The 22,626-nt window shown below is 49.5% G+C and overlaps 1 protein-coding gene across 1 annotated transcript; it reads left to right on the top strand.

Moving 5' to 3' along the window:
* The first annotated feature begins 7,388 nt into the window (after positions 1-7,388).
* Positions 7,389-19,442, top strand: CEP68 (centrosomal protein 68). Its single transcript, XM_021699182.1, has 6 exons — positions 7,389-7,775; positions 9,385-10,908; positions 12,280-12,402; positions 14,703-14,799; positions 17,980-18,152; positions 19,338-19,442. Exons 1-6 carry the CDS (start codon positions 7,425-7,427, stop codon positions 19,359-19,361), a joined length of 2,292 nt encoding a protein of 763 aa, XP_021554857.1. The 5' UTR covers positions 7,389-7,424; the 3' UTR covers positions 19,362-19,442.
* Positions 19,443-22,626: the final 3,184 nt, after the last annotated feature.

The following is a 22,626-nucleotide window of genomic DNA, read 5'->3' as shown; positions in this document are numbered from 1 at the left end:
AAGCAAATAGGAAATTTTTATCAGTTTCTCCAATACCTTTCAAGTAAAAACAAACTGGCTGTTCAGTGAAACACTTGTTACCAAGACCGGAGAATTCTCCAGTGTGTTCTCCAAAAGAGGATCCTTTGGTACAGTGAGCAGCATTCTTATCAGTAAGATTCTTATCAGTCTTCATACATGTAACCTGACTGCCTCGCAGAAATCACCGAGCACAGAACAAGCCGTGGCTTGTGGAACTGCAACCATGGTTCCAGGGCCAGCTTGCTCAGACAGTAGGAGAGATTTTTGTTACAGGAAAGCTGTTTTTCTGCCTTGCTCTTTGGTGGAAACAGAAGGTACGGTTATTAACACGTGAAGTCCTCAGTAGCCTCATAGTTTGAGTTTTGTTGGATGGGGACAATCTGCTAAGAAGGCCAGAGAGCTTGCAGTTGAGTGGACAGGGGACTGGAAGCTCAGCCAAGCTCCTTGTAGATATGGCAGTGACATCTCTTTAAAGGTGTTCTGAAGACCTGCGTGATGAGTTAAAAGACTGGCCTTGCTGTGTGGCTATCTGGTGGTCCCAGTCAGTCGCCAGCCTGTGAGTGAGTGAGTGAGTGAGTGAGTGAGAAAGCAAGAGAAGCAGCCTGGCCGCAGCCTTCCCACCTATATTGATTTACAGGGAGCCAGTGGCTCCTTCTCAGGTGCTGGAGGATTCCCTCTGACTTTAAGCAAAACATAGGGAAGTAGCCCCAGGAGGAGAAGGAAAGGGGCTGCTGGTGCTGGAGCATTCTGAGGATGGCATCAGCCTATTACCAAGCCATGGGAAACATGTCTGCCCTCCGTAGCTTCTTCCTTTTCACTTGGCTTTGACCTTGCTTTTTACTTGGCTTCTTCCTTTTACTTGGCTTTGACCTTCGAATAAAAAGGTAGACACGGTGCTCAGGGTGACCTGCCCCACAGGGAAAGACAGGGCCGATGTGGAAGACTAAGGGACTTGGGGGCTTCAATAGCCAGGGCGGGAGCAGGTAGAAAGGCAGTTGCTCTTGGCTGTTGACCTCCCAGTCTCACACCTCCAGCCACAGCAGTCCTGGACCCACCCCACTCTGAGGCAGGCCCTGGCCTCTTGTGACTGTCCCTTTTGTTGGCCTCCGCTGCATATGGATTTACCCCCTATCTTGCTGCCTCCCACGCCTGGATTGGCTTCTGCCTTTAAGCTTCTTTCCCATAAATCTAGTTCCCCCAGAAACTGTCCAGCAACGCTGCAGTGTTGGGTCCTGTGCCGCTCCCTCCCCCTTTCCTAGTGGGCAGTTTCATGTTTTTAGAGAAAGAGCAGTCCTAAGAGCTTCTTTGTCTGGTTCTCTGGTCAGATTCTGCCACTACGTGTGCAGTGTTCACCACCTGTACCTGTGGGCTCCTGTGAAAACACGGGGAGTTTGAAGCATTTGGCCCCTGAACTGGTAGGGCTTGCTCTGTGAAGTAATACCTGGCCCATGTAGCTGCTACAGGTGGCCAGCTGTGTGCTTGGCGGCAGAGATGGGCCTTGCCCCAACGCAGCATCCCTGGCAAAGCTGGTATAAATCAGATTATTTCGTAGGGAGGTTGTGATTTAACAAATCCTGGAGATGGTCCTTTTTTTGATCAGAGGAGGATTGCTCCCTGGTTGATCATTCCTCTCCGAATGGTTTGGTTAGGAGAGGCGTATCCTCTCTCTCTCTCCCCGAATTCAGCCCTCCTTTCCCCCTCCTGGATAGGAGCGAGTGGGAGGGAGCACCGGCAGCTGTGACGGGGGCCGCACGCGCGGGGCGCAGCCGATACCATGACGGGTCAGGTGTCCAGGCTTACAGAGATAGCTTTGCCACATATGTGACGTGTGAGCATATTTTTACTGTAGGGCAAGCAGATGCCAAGCCTACATCACTCCTAATTATATATATCTGGCAGGTCATATGGCCTCTGCGGGAGACTAATGAGAATTTTAATAGCAAAGTCCAGGTGGTCGCTAGGATATCCTGAAGCTTATATGGCTTGTCTCTTGGTTTGGCCAAGAACAGGGCAGTTCCAGTGTGTATAGACCTTTCCCAGGTAGAGGGTTGAATTAACTCTTCATTGTCTGTGCTCTGAGACTTGCAGGCCCTCAATCCAACCTTGTGGTACTTCACTGTTAGGGAGGAGGTCGGCTGAGGCCTCTGCCCTTCCCAGAGCCACTAGCCTGTAGGAACACTGTAAGATATGTGAGCTCTGGGCAGGAAGGCCCCACATAGAGTGATAGGTTCTGTTAGCTGTTGATCTGGGAGTTGGTTCAATACCACAAGTCATTTTCTTCATCCGGAGCAGTCCATTGGAAAAGGAATAAGCTGCTTCTCATTGGAAGTGTCCAAGCAGAATCCCCACCTCCACCCACACCCCAGAAGGTTAGAAGGAATGATGCGTAAAATCTAAACCTGTGGAAATGAGGGCTGGGCCTTCATGCAGATGCCCACCTGGCAAGTGCAGACAGGATTGAACCCCAGAAATCTAAAACTTGTGCATTTGTTAGGCCACTTCATCAAGATTGATGTTTTAAAAATGCTTTGCCTTCAACAGTCATCACTTCAAGGAGTTTTCCCTGATTATTTCTATCCCAGTTGATTTCTCCCTTTGTATTCTGTAGCATCTTCTATACAACATGGAATTAGCTCTCATGGACTTCTTTTATTATTTATTTATTTATTTTTAAATATTTTATTTATTTCACAGAGAGCACAAGCAGGGAGAGTGGCAGGCAGAGGGAGAGGGAGAAGCAGACTCCCCACGGAGCAGGGAGCCTGATGTGGGACTCGATCCCAGGATCCCGGGATCATGACCTGAGCCGAAGGCAGTCCCTTAACCAACTGAGCCACCCAGGCGCCCTCATGGACTTCTTTTAATTCTTTTCTTTCACATGTATCTGTCTTCTCTTAACTTGTGTAGTTGGAGGGGGGCATGATTTGTCAGGCAGATTAAGAAGTAAGATTACGAAGACTGTTCATCCATACTGAGAAAATAAACCTGCCTTTTCCGAAGCACTGTTTCCATGAAAATCATTATTTCAGACCATCTTACCTGGTTGCTGAAGGGCCTCTGGCGACAGTGTTAACCGAGTTCAGGTTTGTATGCACACTTGAAAATTACCTAGAGGTGTCTCCTAAATAGCTTATAATTCTAGCTCACCACTCCCCACCCCGCAGGATAAATGGATACCTTCTTTTTTGAGTAATGAGTCCCGACAAGACCTAAAAATTACATCATCAAAACAAAGAGATCATTTGTTTGCACTCTTTTCTTGTCCCAGCATCATCTTATTCCTGCCCCTGTTGTAAGACCACACACCCCCCTTAGGGGAACAGGAGAGCGGGTAAAAGGGGAATTAGCCACCCATCATGGCCTGACTCTAGCCATTGAGAGAGTTTCTAGGAATGGAGCAAGAAGTAGAAATTGGGGGCTGCAGATTACACTTTTCCAGCTCATGGGCTCAGCTTCTAAACATCTTCATGTGTAGCTTTTTAAACAGCCACACGGTGAGGCTGTGGCTCTATGAAAACCTGTCTCAGTAGGACTTGGTCACTCATCTGTCCATCCTGTCACTCTCTTCCCTCTTCCATGTGCTGATCTGCTTTGTAACTTGTTCCCTTGATGGTTCATAAAGAGCTCGGGTTCTGGAGTCACACCGTCCTGGATTTGAATCTCTCTCAGCCTTGGTTTCCCTCTCTGTGAAGGGAGATAAGGGGACCTGCCTCCCGTGGGAAACCCACTCTCGCAGACTGCTGGGGGGGGTGGTGTAAATGGGTGCCACCCTTAGAGGCCATTTGGCAACATAGGCAAAGTATGTGCAGATGCCTTCCCCTCCGCAGCTGTACTTCTGGATGTTGATGCTGTGCACGTGCTAGCAGGTGCGCAAGGGCTGTGTGCACTGTGTGCTTCTGCCTGGTTGGTGGTGGTTCCTTGCTGCGTTGCTTGCAATAAGGAAAGACTGGAAATAACCCCAGTATCCACCCGTAAGGGACCAGTGAAATAAACCAAAAGGCACTCTTCCGGAATACAGTGCTGGGCAGTAATAGGAAAGAAAGGAAGCCCGCTCTCTCTGTGTATTGCTGAGGAAAGGTATATGAGATCCTTTTTTAAAAAAAAAAGGAAAGAAAACATTTTGAACAGGGTGTCCTGTACAGTGTGCTGCTTTTACGTAAAGAGGGAGGATGAAAGAGATTTTTGTGTTTGCTTGCATATGCGTCAAGAGGTAAGAGACAGGGCGCCTGGGTGGCTCAGTTGGTTAAGCAACTGCCTTCGGCTCAGGTCGTGATCCTGGAGTCCCGGGATCGAGTCCCGCATCGGGCTCCCTGCTCGGCGGGGAGTCTGCTTCTCCCTCTGATCCTCCTCCCTCTCATGCTCTCTGTCTCCCATTCTCTCTCTCAGATAAATAAATAAAAAATCTTAAAAAAAAGGTAAGAGACATACAAATTACTGAGACTCTTTACCTATTTTTATGGGAATTTCTAAGAGTAAATATTTTGCCTTTGTTCTCTGAAACATTGGCTGCTTTTTTTCCCTCTGTTGGATTCCTTTGTGGCTTGTAAGGTGACTTGTTACACTGATTTCTGTGGCGCCCCCCCCCCCCACAACGCTGATTGGCACCTGCTGACATGCAGTATACATCGTGCGCCGGGCATGTGCCTGGCATGCCCTGTGTGCGGTAGCTGGTTTGTTTTATTTATTTTTAATACTTTTATTTATTAGAGAGAGAGAGGGAACACAAGCAGGGGGAGCGGCAGGCAGAGGGAGAAGCAGGCCTCCCGCTGAGCAGGGAACCCGATGCAGGGCTTGATCCCAGGACCCTGGGATCATGACCTGAGCCGAAGGCAGATGCTTAACCAACTGAGCCACCCAGGCATCCCTGTGGTAACTGGTTTTAGTGAGGGATGGAGACAAGGGCAGAGGGAGACTTCTATCTGCAGCGCATTTTATATTTCAACCACGTTACCTGTCCAAAAAACCCCGTGCAGTGGTTGTGAGAAGTAAGAGAGTACGTGTGAAGTGTGTATGCTCTTCTGGGGTCACCTCTGAATGGGCCTGGAGCCTCATGTGCCCAGGCAGACAGAGTAGGACCCTTTTCCAGGACGGGATGCTCTCAAGGTGTGGCTGTGCCCACCCAGTTCCCCAGTGTGCGAGCTGAGCAGGATGAGCCCCTCTCCACCGCCAGCCCCACTTTCTCAGGCTTCCGTGTTGCTCCCAGCACCTCCTCTTGCTGTCACTTCAGCTCCTGGTCTCTGCGGAAGCAAGGCTATTTTTGTTCAGGTTCTAGCTTTGAGGTTGGTCCAGTGCATTCCAGGTGGCCTCCGAAATCCCGGGCACTATGCTTTCCTTGTTCCCCTTCCAAATCCTCCCGAAGCTCTTGCCCCGCCTGCCAGCTCTCCTGCCCCAGCCCCCAGTGCTCCCAGCCTGTACTTGTTTCTGTACTCTTAGTCTGACCGCAGGGGTCTCTGTTCACCCTGAAACTCTTAAAGGAACGGTTGTATTTTCAGGTCCAGCTCCCACATTGTTCCTTCTTCCCTCCCTGAGTGCTTGCCCTGGTTCTCCCTCGCCTGCCTGCCCCCCAGCCCGGTGCACGCTCGCGTGTGCTCTCTCACTCACTCTCTCACTCTCACTGTCCCGTGCACACAAGCTATGTGGCCATTGCCATTGTTATCCACCCGGATTTCCATGGCTTCCCTCAGCTGTAAGTTAATCACAACCCAGGCTAGTGGGAGAAGAGTTGCGGCTCGCCCTCTCTCCGGTCGCTGGCCACCCTTGGAATGAGAAGTCGCCACCAGCTCCACAGCCCGAGGTGGGGTTTCTGTGTTTTGAGAGGATCCTGCCTCCTCCAGCAGGCAAAGCGGTCACTGTGGGAACACCCTGGGCTCAGCCAGGGCCTGAGCAGGCCCTGCCTTGCTGTTCCCTAGAGCACAGCGGTCAGGGCCAGGCCCGAGCCGCCTGCCGATGGGAGCGCTGCGGCAGCAGAACTGTGGCCGCGGCCGGGCTGGTGCAGGGAGGCCCCAGGGGGGCCGGGACGGAAGTGCGGCTTTGCGCCTTGGCTCTGATTTGGACCCGCATTCACCTGCCTGGGCCCCTGCTGCTGGCGCTGCTGCTGGCCGTGTAAAAGCAGAGGACAAAATGGTCTGCTCCTCCTTCCCCTTCAGAAAACTCCGGGGCCAGGGAAAAACAGACCTGTGTTCTCCTCTGAGGAAGTAAACACTGTTTGTTCTCTCTTTTCTTTGACAAAAAAAAAAAAAAAAAGAAAAGGTCCTTTTTTTTGAAGTATAGTTGACATATTTATATTAGTTTCACATGTACAACCTAGGGATTCCACAGTCGTACACATCACACAATGCCAACCAATGTAAGTGGGTAAGTATCGTCACCATCTGTCACCATACAGTGTTATTACAATATTATGGACTTTATTCCCCACACTGTGCTTGCTTACTTTTTATACATCCCTGTGACTTATTTACTTTATAACTGGAAGCTTATACCTCTTAATCCCCTTCACCTATTTCACCCATCCCCCCCCCCTCCGGCAACCACTAGTTTGTTCTCTCTGAGTCTGTTTCTTTTTGTTGTTCTTTGTTTTGATTTTTAGATTCCACATATAAATGAAAACATGTGGTATTTGTTTTTCTCTGACTTATTTCACTTAGCATAATACCCTCTAGGTCCATCCACGTTGTCAGAAATAGCAAGATTTCATTCTTTGTTTCCATAGTCTTAAGCTGTTTCCGTATCTTGATTGTGGTAAATAATGCTGCATTGATCTGTTCAAATTAGTGTTTTCCTTTTCCTCCCGTAACTGTCCACAAGTGGAAGCGCTGGAGCGTACTGTCCTGCGGGCTTTCGGGCTTTCCTTGCCTGAGGAGCCCGCACACTGTTCCACACAGGCTGCGTCGGTTTCAGTAATTCACCAACACTGCACAGGGGGCTCCCTTTTCTTCACCTTGTCGCCAGCACTTCTTATCTTTTTGATTTGGGCCATTCTCACAGATGTCAGGTGATCTCTCACTGTGGTTTTAATTTGCATTTCCCTGATGATGAGTGATGTTGAGCATCTTTTTATGTGTCTGTTGGCCATCTGTGTGTGTTCTTTGGAAAAATGTCTATTCAGGTCCTCTACCCATTTTTAAAAATCAGATTTTTTTTTTTTGGCGTTGAGTTGTATGAGTTCTTTATATATTTGGTTATTAAATGCTTATTGAGTACATGATTTGCAGGTATCTTCTCCCATTCAGTAGGTTACCTTTTCTTTTTGTTGCTGGTTTCCTTCATTGCAGATGTCTGTCTTAATCATTAAAAAGCAAGGTTTCCTAGGTACAGATGCAGAAAATGTATCTTTTTCTTTTCTCTTCCCATTTTGTAGAGAGCTGCAGGCTTCAGGGGAACCCTGGCCTGGGGACGTCTCCATGGCCTTGGGGGAAGAAAAGGCCGAGGTGGAGGCATCCGCGGACACAAAGACCCCGTCCTGCGGGCCGCGGAGCTGCGGAGCGCAGGAGGTGGACACCCCGGGGCTCGTAGGCGGGAAGCAGGAGGAGCCCCCGTGCCTGGAAGCCCAGGCTGTGGCAGGGTCTGCCTCCCCCGTGTGGGGGACAGAGGGACTGTCTGTGCCTGCCACCAGCCCCTCTGGAGCCGACCAGCCCCAGGCCAACACCACCAGCAGGGAGCCAGGAGCTGGTAGATCTAAGCTTGCTCTTGGTTGCCTGCCCCTTCCTGCTGGCACTGGGACTAGAGACCTTTTGCACTCTGTTGGAAGCCAGGTAGGTAATAAGGCGAATGGGATGGTAGATGTAACTATTGTGGTCCTTTGGGAGTATGTTTTAGCATTTCCTTACCATCTTACCTGCTTTCCCAGCCCCTGTACAAGGAGGGGAATGGGGGGGTGGGGAGTCTGGGTGTGATGATTTCTGTTTTACAGGCTCACCTGGAGAGTTGGGCTTTGGGGCCAGTGGGGGACTCTGTCCACAGCATCTCCTGTTCCTCAAGAGTGTGACTGGTGACCTTCTGAAGACTGGGGATGCTGTGGCCAAGACCTTGTGCCCAGAGGGCTGGGCCATGGGAGCTGTGATAGGGGGAGCCGTGTCCTGTTTCTGACTTGGTGATCTGAACTCTTGGGGGTGGGGGGCCCTGACGAGACTTGGGGAGGGAGGGTGCAGGGCTGTGGGCTCCTTCAAGCTCTGAGACTCTATCCCCTTGGGACCCAGGGAACCTGACAGAGCCTTAGAGCCCCCGTGGTGGGCGCCACTGTCCCTGGGTAAGTAGAATTTCTTGGGCCTCCCTGACTGCAGGGAAGCCTTGCCTAGTCAAGTCACAGGGAGCAAGCAGTCGTGCTTGGCTCTGTGACCTCAGTATAATTGGGAAGGTGACCGAATGATCCATCCTTCCCGACTCTGACATCCTATTATGTTCTGCTTGCCAAGGCCCTCCATGGGAAAGGCTTTGATTGCGCCAGGATCACTGTGGCCTTGGCTGCTGCATGCTGCCCCCACGTGGTTCTGCCCCGTGAGGATGCTCTGAGTATGACTGTCTGGGAGAAAACAGCAGCTGGGTCCGTCTGCCTGGGAGCCAGGAGTGGTGCCCAGGGCACCTGTGAATCCGAGATTTAGTGAGGCAGCAAGTAAATGAGCAAACACAGAAATAGGCTGTTTCATGAGCTCACTACAAATGGGCTTATTATTGTGGTGCCTGTTCGTCGAGCTCTGACCCTGTGCTTTTCACACCTGAGTTCCTTTAATCCTCATGTCCCGAGGAAGTGCTACTATTACTCTTCCCATTTTACAGATGAGGGAAGGGAGGCCCAGAGTCTCCATCTGGAAGGTGGCAGTTGGGTTGGCATCAAGTCTGTCTGGTTCCAAAGCCCATGCCCTTAACCACCGTGCTGTCCTACCTTCCTCGGGGGCAAGTTCTTCATCGAACAGATGAGTTGAAGAGGCTGAGATGAGGGACTCCCTTTGTTCATTTATAACAGGCATGAGCTGAACAGGTGGGGCCTGGTGGGTCACCTGCAGAGGGGGCGGGCTGTGGATGAGTTTTGGGGCAGGGGTTTCTCCTGCCCAGGACACGCTTCTCCGAGGTTAGGTGGTGTGCCCTAGCCCCGGCGTGACGGAGCCGCTGTGTGTGCTTGCCTGAAGATGGGAGGGTGGGCGTGGTTTGGGGACGACGGTCGGCTTCCCGGAGCACGCGGAGCTGTCGTGCTGGCCCCTCGCCACACGCTGTCTAGTTCTCGCATCAAATGGCAGACTCCGATTGCAAGAGCTCTCCAGAATATCATCTGGGTCCCCAAGGAAAATTCCACAGTTGTCCTCTAAGAAAGAAATGTGGTTTGCTTATTTTCACCTTAGTGCCTTTTCTTCCCTCTTCTCATTGCAGATGGAGGAGACCAGGCTTTCTGCCTCAGAGGATCTACCTCAGACTCTAAGCGTTCCCCGAGCCGCAGGCCTTTGCTCAGGACACGATGCCGACAGCAAAGATGACCTGTCCCTGGTTGAGTCGCCGCGGGCGCTAGACCTCAGCCAGCAGCCCCACAACTCGGGTTTCCCTTTCCCGCCAAGGTGGAGGCCGCTGGGGAGCCAGGCCGCCGCTGCTCCTCAGTTCTCCAGCTGCAGCGTCTCTGCCTCCTCCCTGGGCAGCAGTCTGCAGGGTCACCGAGAGAAGGCAGAGCCTCCACGTTGCTCAATTGCCAAGGTCTCCTCCTCCCTGGAGCTGGTCGTCCCGCAGTCGGCCCCCTCCGTGGTGGGGCCAGGGCCGGGGCTCCAGTGGTCACCACAGCCCGCGTCCCCCGGGGCTGATGCTTCTGGGCTGGGCAGGAGGCGCCTCTCTTTCCAGGCCGAGTACTGGGCCTGTGTGCTACCAGACTCCCTGCCTCCTTCCCCCGACCGCCACTCTCCGCTCTGGAACCCGAATAAAGAGTATGAAGATCTGCTGGACTATACTTACCCACTTAGGCCCAAGCCTCAACTCCCAAAGCACCTTGACAGTCATATACCGGCTGACCCTGTCCTGCAGGACTCCGGCGTAGACCTGGATAGCTTTTCTGTTTCCCCAGCAAGTACCCTGAAGTCACCCACTAATGGCTTCCAGAATTGCCCATCAGCAGAGGCCTCTGCCCTGCCATTCTCTAGGCCCAGAGAGCCAAGCCTTATGCGGTGGTCCTCTGAAGTACCCCAGAAGCAGGGCAGCGTGGGGTTGGCATCTTGTAACCAGCTCACATCTACCCCCAGAGCCCCAGGCAGTAGGGACGCTCCTTGGGAGAGCAGAGAGCCAGCCCCGAGGGGTGTGAAGGACTGGCTCCCCATGGGCAAGCACCTTGAGGTGGGTTCTCCCCAGCTGAGGACATGGGACAGAGGGTGGCCTTTGCCCAGGACAGAGAGAGAGAAGGGGGCCAGCCAGGGCGTCTGCCACCCTGCCTGCACAGAGTCTGGGTGGAAATCAGAAGAGGAGGTAGAAAGTGATGACGAGTACCTTGCCCTGCCCACTCGGCTGACGCAGGTTTCTAGTTTGGTTTCATATCTAGGTTCCATTCCCACCTTGGTGACCCTGCCCACTGGGGCCGCCAAAGGGCAGACCTCCTTGGATGTGTCAGACAGTGATGAGCCAGCTTCCCTCCCGTCGGACTCGAGCCAAAGCCAGCTTCCTTCTGGGGCTGCCTTCAGAGGGCCCAGGGGCCCCGAGGGCCAGAACCGCCGTTTGCTGCGCTCCTTCATCCAGGCAAGGGGCTGTGCAGGGGACAGCAGTGTGGGGAGCCGCCAGGCCCTGGGGGTCTCCGGTCCGCTGGGAACACGCTCTTCCCTGCCAGCTGTGTGGGACCGGCGCGCGTGCTTGGACCCAGATGCCACAGGGCAGCCTCCCGGGAAGGGAGAGCAGGGAGAAGAATCGCTCGTGCAGTGTGTGAAGGTAAACCGACGTTCAAGGGGCTTCGCCTAGAGGTGTGGCTTCTGCCAGTGCATGGAATCAGACGTAGTAACCTTGAGCACTTTATATGTGCCAGGCACTGTGCTGTGCCTTCTTACTTGGTTCTCACCACTCGGCCCAGTAAGGACTACTGTTGTCATTCATGTTTGGAGAAAAGGCAGTGAGCGGTTAGGTAAGCTGCCTACCCAAGGCTGGAGCCTGAGCTTAACCACCACTCAAGGCTGCTTCCTAGGCCTCTTGACCTTGAGGATTAAGAGGTATTCTGCATAAGAAACGTCTGTGTTCACATGCCTTTAGGAAATAACGAAGGTAAATGGTTTTCTTGACTGTAGGACTTCTGAGAGCTTCAGTTTGATAAAGTGGTGGAGCTGCAGAGTTGGGAGTCATTAGATGCACTGTGTCCTAGCCATCTTGGTCACCAGACCTCGTAGACGCATGACTGTCTGGAGGTAGAATTCACTCTGGGGAGCGGGGTCGCCAGCATCAGGCAGATCTGAATTTGAATCCAAATCACTGCCATATTTGGAATTGCAGCTCAGTCTTCTGAGTTTGCTCATTTGTAAGACGTGGAGCCTTGCCTCTTCGGGATGTTGTGTGGATTACATGAAATAATTCACGCCAAGGGCTTTGCGTAGTTCCTGATACAAGGATGTTCGGGAACATGGCTCTCCACACACACACAGTCCACGCGCGGCCTCATGTCCTGGGTGAGCGCATGGACACTGCACACGCGCAGCGGCTGGCCAGGTGGCGGGAGACCCATGAGCCAGCACGACAGACGTTTCCTAGCATCTGAGGGCTTCAGTCAGCCCCGCAATGTCCCATGTATGATTTTATTTGTCCTGTGAAGCAGGTAGGGCACATGTTAGCATGTGCCTCTTTTGTGATAAAAGATTGAAATACTTCGAGGAAAATGCAAAACAGGGACATTCAGTTTTAATTCACTTGTTTCCTGCCATAGGTTCAAATTAGTCAAGATTATAGTCATTTATTTTGTTTTCCTCAGGGATAGACAGTTAGTGGTACTCACCCAGGAATAGGTCTCCATGGTAGGCGTGCCTCCTCTGGGCCAGTCCCTGTCCTCCCGTCAGCTCCTCTCCCCACGTGCAGGGCAGGCTGCTCTCAGCCTGTCATTTTTGGTGTCACAAAGGCTGAGGGGAGACAGAAACCATATTGCCCTCGCAGAGGTCTGGAGTCATGGGGTGGGGACAGGCAGGGGAGGAGGGAAGAGACTGACCCCTCAAGTGAGGGAACGCTCGGGAAAGGTGCACAGTCTGGCTCCCAGAATCCCCTGGATTGAAATGTAAAACGCAGTTCGTTCAGTAACACCATGTATTTTATTTGTTTACACAGACATTCTGCTGTCAGCTGGAAGAGCTGATCCGCTGGCTGCATAACGTAGCGGATGTTACAGACCACTTGATTCCATCCAAGTCCAATCTTACAGGTCTCAAGTCTTCTCTGCAGCTTTACCGGGTAATATATGGTCCTGGCTTATGGCCGTTCTCTCACCAGAGTGGTGGCTAAGCACTTGATTACAAAGTAGAAGCTCAAATAACTGATACTCGGTATGCTATGGCGCAATTGGCTGTTTACATGAAATCTAATCAGAGGCCCTTTTCACATTCTTCGTGCTGAAAAACTAAAATGTAGGAGTTACTTCCCAGGCCAAGCAGAGTTTGGAGAAAATATGTTTATCCTCAGTCAGATATACTTAAGGGAATTTGCAATGTAATTTTGCAGATGTCTCAGGGGTTAAGTGTAGAACTGCACTATTACGAGTCACTAGTCACATACGGCTATTTAAATTAAGTACAATTAAAGATTCGTATTTTCCAGTTGTACTAGCTACATTTCAAGTGTCTGGCATTTCTATCATCACAGAAAGTTCCGTTGGACAGCCCTGACTGGAATTTGCTTCTCCATGTGTTTGGTTTTTGGGTTGAGGGTTTTGGGTTTTTTTTGCCTCTTTTTCATTAAGGTCTTATTTTTTAAATCTCTTTAATTACGAGTTCTGGTTAATTTGACTTTAGATCAGGTGTATTTGGAGTGATAGTTTGTGCCTGCTGTTCTGGAATAGTTACCAGTAGGTTCCCCTTCATTCTCAGAAGTACAGTCACCCCCAGTATAACATCAGCCTTGACTGAACTACCCACAGCCCTCTAGCATGTCTGGTTGGCCAAGCATTTCTAACCTCCTTTGAAGGAGCACAGGTAGTAAGTGGGGTCTGAGCCTGTGAGGCTCGTCTAGAAAGGATTTTCTCAGATAGTCCTTTGAATTTCTGGAACCTAATCAAGTGCCTTTAGCGGAGAATGTGATGTACGTATGCCTCGGCCAGAGCAGCAGCACCCCAGCAGCCCCACACCCTGGCAGGAGAGAGGGCCAGCGTGGCGCCAGCTAAGATTCAGGGGCGGGGCCTTGCCTGGACGGGCCAGCTGCAGTACCTTCGTGGGAATGCTGTCTTCTGCCTGGTGGAGAGAGGTTGCCCTGAGTTCTTGCCCCGAGTATGCTTGAGGAAAGAGAAGACTGAGTGTGATGGGGTCCTCTGTGTGCAGCTTCCGAGTGCGTGTGCGGAGCTGAGCAGGGCCCACCCCTGGGAGGCTTAGGGGCAGTACCACTGTGGGGAGAAAGGAAATTGCCGGGAAGTTGCGCTCACACTATCTGGGTGGTCTCTCCAGAGTGCCTCAGCCTCAGCCTCATCCGCATCAAAGCAAGTGCCAAGGAGAACAAGTCCAGTCCCTCCATTTTATCCCTCACTCTGTCCTCTGCCTCAACTTGCAGACTAGCCAGAGCACCTTTCTTGCTTTGTGGGTAGAACTGAGAGCTGAGCTGGGAGTTATCCTCACAAGTCAGTGAAGACTCGCCCTCTTGTGTCACCCACACAGCTGTGGCACGATGTGGGATCACTGTCAGCCCCTTCCCCACACAGATTGGTGCATGCCGCATGCGTATGTGTGAGCTACCTTGACCGCTGCTTAGAGGGTAGCTCGTATAAGCAAGTCTGTGTCCGTGTGTTCACATATTGTCAACCTTGACTCTGTCTCATATGCTTTGTCTTAACACATTGGGTTTATGGTAGCATATGAACTACAGAAAATACTAAAGAATAAAATAATAAGTACAGGTATTAGGGCAAAAGAAAACTAAAGACAGGAGTACAGTTAAATCCAAGAGTAAAATTCTAACTCCAGAATGTGAACCACCAAGTTCTGTCCCCTGTACCAAAGGTTGTCATGGATTTGACTTTACACATCTTAGCAGCTAAAGAAACATCAAAAACAACTACAAGGCTTGGCCCACGAGGGGAAAACAAATCAGCTACTTAGGAGACTCACAGCTTCCCCGATGCCTCCCCGAGGTCCACGGTCTGCACAGAGCAGGGCACTGAGCGAAGAAGTGGGTGGGGGCCCTTCTCTGTGGCTCTTACCAGGTTTGTTAGAACAGAAGACAGTGTGTTCTGAGAATCCCGTAGCCTTGTGAGTTTATAAAGAAACCCTGACTCCCAAGCTGTTCATGAACCAGGCTCTCCCAGGGAAAAGAAAACTCGTCTTTTGTCCAACTGTAAATGGAAAAAAGGATCGAGTCTGTATTTACTCTGGGCTCAAAGTAGGTGAAGTTAAACTAACGTGCTGCTTACTTGGGGAATTCTGAAAATGGGATGGGTTTGTCTTCCAGGGTAGAGGGGAATTGAGCTACTCCACAAAGGATCATTTTGAGTAAGTTTTACAGAACAGTAGTAACAAAGCTTCTTTCTTTCTTTTCTGATGTGCTTTAAGCAATTTAAGAAAGATATAGATGAACACCAGTCCCTGACGGAGAGCGTCTTACAGAAAGGGGAGATTCTTCTTCAGTGCCTGTTGGATAACACCCCAGGTGAGACGCTTGAAGTTTTGAATTCAGCCAGCACTCCTTCCCTCCCAGCAGCAGGTCAGGGGCCGCAGGGTCACCGGTAAGGATCCAGTAGTGCCAACCCCGCCTCCCCCACCCAGATTCTGTTGGCTGCCCGCCGGCCCTCACCTCGTCACTGCCCCTGCAGCCTCACAGTGAGCCGGTCACCGAAAGGTAAGCGGAGTCGAGCCTGCAAGGACCCTCTTTTACCGTCCCCTGGTACTGACCTGTGCCGGAATGCTGGTTTTCATGCAGTCGTCCTCCGTTCTCTGATAGGCTGTTCACAGTAGGGGGCCCTCAGGGGTGCCCCTCCTTTCCCAGGCTGGACCCCTCTCTGGTTATGTGCTTGGTGTTCTGCTAGGAGGAAGCATCCGTTTCGGTGTTTGAGAGCAGTCCATTCTGAGGGAGCTGCTGAGAGTTCATTTTGCAGGACGGGTTCCCAATTTAGGAAAATGTAAAATCACAGACTTTTAAGAGTACGCCTAAGCATGCAGGGTGCAAGGATTCACGATCGGTGTTGCCCTTGCTGTGGGCAGGTGGGAAAGGGAGGATGAGCTCGGAGAATGCTGGGTTAAAGCCGAGAACTGACGGATTGCCCAAAGCAGCCCCTGATTTCCTGTAAGACTAAACAAGCAGGAGCTAAAAGATCGCATCTGTATTCTGCCGCGGTTTTGGAGTGAGGTGGGGCTTCTGCGGGAAACCAAGCACAGAAGCAAAGCTGGGCCGGACCCCTGGGCTCGAGAGGCAGTGAGGTGGCGCTGGCCCGACCAGAAGCGCTGGGTGCGTGTGAGCGAGGCGGCCTAGAGCAGTTTCTCAATGGGCGCTACCCACATTTGGGGCCACGTGATGCTGTGGCAGGCGGGCTCTCCTCCACACTGCAGGAGGGTTAGCAACATCCCTGGCCTTCACCCATTAGATGCCAGTAGCACCTCCACCTCCTCTCCAGTAGTGACAACCCACAGTCTCTCCCCAGACGTTGCCAAATACCCCTGGGAAGAAAAATGACCAGGGTTGAGAACTGTGAACGGGCAGAGGGATTTCAATGGGACAGGGAGCCACCGAAGGACTTTCTAGCCGGGCAGTGGTTATCCAGTGTGAACTGGGGGAGCCCTTGGCAATCCCCTGCCCTCAGGAAGCCTTTGTTTTGGTTCTTGCACGAGCGTTTTTTGGGTTTTATTGGGGCAGAAATTCGGTAGGTCAGGCTCTTGTGCTACTTGTAATTACATCCGTGTTGTACTGAACACCGTGCGCCAGACGCCGCGCGCTGAAGCACTTAACATACCAGGTTTTTGTCCCGTTCAATCACAACCTTGTGAGATGGATGCTGTTATTACCCTCACCTCAGCGTTGCAAACTTGCCTTGGAGCACACAAGCGGTGGCAGCCTGCTCAAGCCCCCTGCTGCCGACTGCCCTGCTGCTGGGTCTGGAGGTGCGGGGGCCCGAGCAGGCAGGGAGCGCGCGCCATACTAGGAAACTCTGCCCAGACAGAGGCCACTTGTAACAACGGGCCTCTTAAAAGCTACAGGTTCTTTGACCTTCCTTCAAAAACCAATCCAGTAATAACTTCTCCGTGCTTAATCTGGAAAAAGAACATCCCCCTTTGCCCTTGTCTCAACCTGAGAGTCATTTGGGGGTTCCTGTGATTTTCAGGTATGTACCCAGGCCCTTTGAGATGGACTCATTGCCCCTGCCATCCTCTGCTTGGACTACCAGGAACTTGGGTGTTGTGTGAAGACCACATGTTCCCCTTGACCTTCACAGGGTCTCTTCCGCTAGATGCACTAGTGTTCAACTCTCTCCAGGGCACAGTGCCAGCATGGGTCGACCCTGAGCGCACACCCCCCTACCCAGCTTTGCAGCCCGCTTTCTCCCCCGGCCACAAGCAGAACCATAGGAACAAGAACCACATTCATTGCCCCTCCAAAATGTGTCTGTCTCCGCCTCCTGCCAGAGGCCTCCCCGTGGAGAGCTGGCTTTTTCACTGCTTCGGTGCACACCTTGCCAGTCCTTTCTCATACCCAAACTCCGCACGCAGCTGGATCACACGACTGGGACCTATCGGCCCGAAGCTGACCCAGGCTCCTGAATGTATGTATTCCATTAAAACACCAAAGCCTGGCTGGGAAAGATTGCATTCTCACGCCCAGCTTTCCTTTTACTTGGCCCCCACCAAATATTCTAACATCCTAAAATAAAAGTTCAGAAACAAAAATAAAGGTCCCCTGAATTCCACTGACGAACACACAGGACTGAGCCAAGGCCTGGTAAAGGTGGAGGGGAGAGCCCAGCGGCCGCCCGTGCAGAGGAGCTGCACCCCCTGCTGTGGCCTCCCTAGAGGCTGATCTCCCCACAGCTAGACCTGCTTCCTTCTCCGGCCGCATCCTCTACCGATAGGCAGCTTCCCCTTTCCCTTCCGCTGCTGGCAGATGTTGCAGCTGCAGCAGGAAACTGGACGGAGTGTTAACACAGCTGATAAAGGCTCAGGAAGCTAAAGCAGCCTTTGTGTTTAACAAAGGAAGTAAGGTTTTTAAGAGAAAAACAAGCCTGCTGTGATGCACTCTGAACCTAGTCCATCCCTTCCTCGTTGGAGGAAATCTTGGCCTCACTCACCTCTTGTCTTAGCTTTGCTTTCAGATCCTTTTCTTTTGAAGTCTGTTCCTCGAGGACCCACCAAAAAGGGTTCACAAGCATTCCCGAATACATTACCAGGCTACCTGTATACCTGCTAAGTACCAGTTCCCCAGCCAACAGAGGCTCTTAGGACCTGACAGCAGGACCCAATGTCCTAATCTCGGCGTATTGTTTTAAGCCTGCTCCAGAGGATCTGGGTGTGCCTTGTGTCTTAACTCTAAAAGCCAGATTACACCAGTCACCAGAGAACCATGCTTCTGTGCCTTTTTGTGAATTATGTGAATCCAAAGTGGAGCCAGCGGAATTCTTCTCTCAGCTCTTATCAGAAGTTAACATGGATCCCCCAGTGCAACAGCAGTCCCTGGAGAGTCACTTGTTAAAAAGTGTGGACATCCTGAAATTATTGCCATGTTCCTATTTTGTGTAAAAATGCTACACCCTTCTATGATTCTTTAGAAAATGCAATCACGTGTTGTGTTTTTGTTTTGGGGTTGGTTTTTTTTGGCCTAATTGCTTTGAACCTCATTTGTTAGTGTTAAAAGATGTCCTCGGGAGGATCTCAAAGCAGCCCAGTGAGCTGGAGAGCCATGCAGATCGCCTATATGACGCTATCTTAGCTTCTCTGGACATGCTGGCCGGCTGCACCCTCATCCCGGACAAGACGCCCATGGCACACAAGAGCACGGATGTGAAGGGGATGCGCCTGGTAAGTAGGCAACCCAAGAGAAGAAAATCTGTCCTTGGACCCCAGTGCCAGTTAGGGTACAGAGCTCCTGCTCTAACAGTTGGCTAGTTCTTAGAAGCTTGTTGAACCAAGTTATTGAAACAAATGAGATGCTAGAAGACCCTGACACTGAAAAAGGGAGATGCTACCATTGCCAGGAAGAAGGTTGAGGGTCTTCCTGTGGTGAGCTGGCTCACTGCGGTACCTTCCGGGACTTCCTTTCACCCTTGCTGCCTGTCCGAGGACTAGGGTGCCCCGCGCTCGCACTTCTCTGCCCCTTCAAGACAACAGTGGCAAAACTCCTCTATCCCTAAACTTTTTTAATGTCTGCATGTAAACTTCTCCAGTATAGGGCCGCTGTCAGGCTCCCTGTTCTGTAGGCTCTTCTTGCCCAGCTTTTTTTTTTTCTTTAAGACTTTATTTATTTATTTGACAGAGAGGGACACAGCGAGAGAGGGAACACAAGCAGGGGGAGTGGGAGAGGGAGAAGCAGGCTTCCCGCCGAGCAGGGAGCCTGATGCGGAACTCGATCCCAGGACCCTGGGATCATGACCTGAGCCGAAGGCAGATGCTTAATGACTGAGCCACACAGGCGCCCCTGCCCACCTTCTTTGGTGCTCCATCTTCAAGCAACTCGAAAGCACCAAGTGCGCACAGAGTCTCACTTACTGATAGGTCCCCACCCCTCCCCTTCCCAACAATGATCTCTGCAGACTGCCTTCCAAAAAGGGCTAGGGGGATTGGTGGGGGTAACATGCCTTAGAGACTTAACAATACAACTTTCTTTTGATCTTTGGGAAAGTCGAACAGGGAATGATAGGGAAGAAGAGCTAAGAGAGCAGAGGGGGTGGGTGCCCAATGTGGGATCGCCACTGCCCAACATTCTGTAGGATTCTACAACTGGACCATATTTTTTCTGAAATTTCCTCTCCTACAACCAAAATGCGATGCTTAATTCTCAGACTTTCTAGGTGACAATTCACTGTAGCCAAGAGAACGTAAAGGATAAAATCAAGGTATATCAAGAGGAGGGAGTCCCTGTACTTGCCTCAAAGAAATTTGAGCAATAGTCATTTTAGTTCTAAAATGAATACAGTGATTGTTGTTGTCATTTCTTCCTCTGCAGCACTCTGCCTGTAAAAAAAAAAGTTTCTCTTTCTCTTTCAGGCATCTTCTCAAGCAGATATGTAATCTGTGGACTAAAACCTGGCTGGTGGGAAACTTTCAGGAAGCCCTTGTAAGAGCCATTTAACACTCAAATCAAGGGGGAAACTTAACTGTAATGTACTAGCTTTAAAATGCCCTTCTCTTCCCTGAAGTAAGGGCTTTTGAGTTACTGTTCTTTATTTAAAATGAATCCTTCCAAACTGAGGTTTTCCTTTTGGTGCTTCTCTACAAAAGCCTGTAGCTTTACAGTTTTTGATAAAATAAGACTAATAAGGCTTACAGGTCTTTCATACCCATCCCCCCCCCAATCCAGTTAAAAAAACGGAGCTCCTAAAATAGTCCACCTGCTGAAATCCTTTAAAGAAGGTTCACATGAGAGAGAAGGTACCAAATACTTGGTATTTTCAGGCATACCAGAAGACCCAAGAGACTGAAAAAAAAAAAAAATGAATCACTGGCCAGGAACTTGGGTCTTTTTATAAAATTAAGCTTAGGTTTATAAATCCCTCTTGAAGATTTTAGAAGAGACTTTAAATCCCCAAATTAATAGAAAGTTCTGAACAAATTATTTTTGGTTATTAGGACACTTTTTAAATTATCTTCAGGGTTTAGGAGGGCTCCATCTGCCTGCCTAACTAATACGTCAAAGGAAAATGTGTCAGAGACTTAGGGAACTGCCACTGAGCTTCCGCAGGACTATGGCCTGATTATCCACACCTAAAAGTTACCTCCAGGAGTACGCATCAGTCCATTCCTAGTCTCCAAGATCAGGGAGGAGAAGGGCATGGATAGGGTCACGAAGCCTGGTTACAGAAGCTAAGGCGGTCAGTGGTGAAGGAGAAAAGGGAAATTCTTCATTGCTTGGGAGTGACATGTACCTTGACAGGAAAAAAAACTATATGGATCAACCATCAGTTCTGTAGCTTTCTAAAGCAAAATGTTCAGCTGTTGCTGGTAACCACAGATTCTATAAAAAAGGAAAAAAAACACCTTTAAAAAATTTCTCTTGTGTGAATGAACATGGAAGAAGGGGAAATCACATCTCCCCCTGTATATTTCTAGCATTATGGTGGGCTAAAGACTTCAGAAAAGGATTCTTCACACTTAAATATATGTGAGATAAGCACTTAAAGATCTTTTTTCAAACTCCTTCCAGATGCTCATTGGAGAAGGGTTCTTAAGAAAGGAAGATCTCATGTTTATAAAGAAAAATGAACAAGTCATCTTGAACCTAAAGAAGGTGACATTGGAACGGTTATTCTCATGAGCAGACTTCTGACATCCCCTCAGAACAAAACATTTAATACAAAATTACCTTCTTTAAAAGAAGTTTAGGACTTTAGTTTTGGGGCCACATAATCATAACACTATCTCATCTACCTCCATATGAACTTAAAGTCCTATTATTAAATGTGACTTTTCTGCTTTAAAATCTCTGACTTGATCGTCACTGGGAAAAGAAGCTGTTAAAATCTAATATTTAAAGATTAACTACAAAAGTAAACTATATAAAGTGCACTATTTCAAGTGCCTGCTGCTATGGTATGATTTACCAGTGAGCAAGGGCATATCAGAATTCAACCCTGCCATCTCCATATTAATCTTAGTTCCATTGTGAGATTTAAAAAAGACAGGACAAAACAAAACACCTCCAGAGCAAATAATTACATACGTAAAATATTCTTAAAAACCTACAGATGCTTTAAAAATGTCTAATGGCCTGTGTTCTTATATTGATCTATTTCACCTTCTCTTTGATGTGGCTATAAATTGGTACATGCCTTTCTACTGTTACAACAGCCCTGAGGCGTTAAACCCATTTATTTGCTAGTATTTGATAGACCTGTTTCTATTCACAAAAAACCTGAAGACGACAGCCCCGGGGAAACAGACTTGGCCAATGTCACAGCAAGTGAATGCTGAATATGCCATTCTGTTCCCATCCAACCTAATAATTACCAGCTTCAACAGACAGGAATTTTCAGAGCATTTTATTTCAGAGTACCCGGTTTCTCAAGAAAGTTACTACTTTCATTACAGAAATGATCTAAGATATTTTTATCTATCTCCTTTGAAATAAGGTGTGACTGAGGGTACTCTGGACCTAGCTGTGAATGCCACTGAAGAGTTCTATCTTTAGCAGTGCTATAAGGAGTTTAAGACCACCCTTAAAACTCCAGCTGAAATGGTTTCAGCCTAGGAAGCCCCTGCAGCATGTCCATGAGCAGCCACAGCCAGGTTAGGGGCAGACAGCCTGGCCGGCCACTGCACCAGGGCTGGTGCGCATTTGCCTGAAGGACAGAAGTGGCTTACACGGACATAAGAGTAGTTATGAGATCCCACGTTTACCTGTAGTAACATTTCCTAGTAGTCCCTGTAAATAAACAGAATCAAAGTCCACAGGGAAGTGGTAGTACTAAGACCTGGGTTCGGGTTGCTAGGCTCATCTGCAAATAGGAGACAGTATCAATACAGGGCTGTTTTGAAACTTCAACAGGAACATAAAGAAGGGATGATGTCAAGATGCTGCAATGGCAACATGTATGCTAAAGGAAATTTCAGTCAAAGGTCAAAGAACAGGAAGTTCCTGCTCAGACCAGGGTGGCTATCATTCTGTTAGGGTTTCCCAGAGATTGCAACCACTCAGGCTCAGAACACTTCACTTACGTAAGCTTATTCACGGCAGCCACGGGCATTAAAATATGACAAGTGGGAATTCCCCTTATTAAGTGAACAAATTATTAAAGCCCATAGTAGCTTGAAGTGTTTGTATATTTTTTTCAAAACTGCATTTATTGTCATATGCAAAAAAGCAAATAGGGAAGCATGCTCAAACATCCTGCGGTAACAAGCCCCAGTCTTGACTGCCATGGGGGAAAGAACACTGGATTTTCAAAACTAAGTAAGTATGTAAATACGCTTACATCTTAAAATAAATTCATGTAATGTTCGTTCTTGTTAACTCACCAATAAGCTGCCAGTTTGAACAGCTTGCTGTATAAAACTGAAGGGCACAGCATCACATTAACGGTTGTAGCATTCATCTACTTTAGAAAATAGTTTCTGAATTCTTTCCCCCTTTATACTGTACCATTAAGGCAAAAACCAAACCTTTGAAGGATTAAAAAAAAAATCTTCACCCAAGTAACTATTGGTAACTTGAGGGATTTTTCAGTTGCCTTATGCGAGGATGAATAGATCCAACAAGCACATCTATAATACAAAGTAAACTATGATTTTATTGTGAAATTCTCATAGATGGAAAATTAAATTGAATATTTATTCTGTC

The sequence above is a fragment of the Neomonachus schauinslandi genome, chromosome 10 (assembly GCF_002201575.2).
Source record: "Neomonachus schauinslandi chromosome 10, ASM220157v2, whole genome shotgun sequence".
In the NCBI taxonomy this organism is placed as follows: domain Eukaryota; kingdom Metazoa; phylum Chordata; class Mammalia; order Carnivora; family Phocidae; genus Neomonachus; species Neomonachus schauinslandi.
This window is presented reverse-complemented; position numbering and strand designations above follow the sequence as displayed.

Coding starts and splice junctions, on each gene's coding strand:
- CEP68 (XM_021699182.1), top strand. CDS start 7,425: ATGGCCTTGGGGGAAGAAAAGGCCGAGGTGGAGGCATCCGCGGACACA. Junction 14,800..17,979: donor CCTGTTGGATAACACCCCAG/GTGAGACGCTTG, acceptor CTCATTTGTTAG/TGTTAAAAGATGTCCTCGGG. Junction 18,153..19,337: donor ATGTGAAGGGGATGCGCCTG/GTAAGTAGGCAA, acceptor TTTCTCTTTCAG/GCATCTTCTCAAGCAGATAT.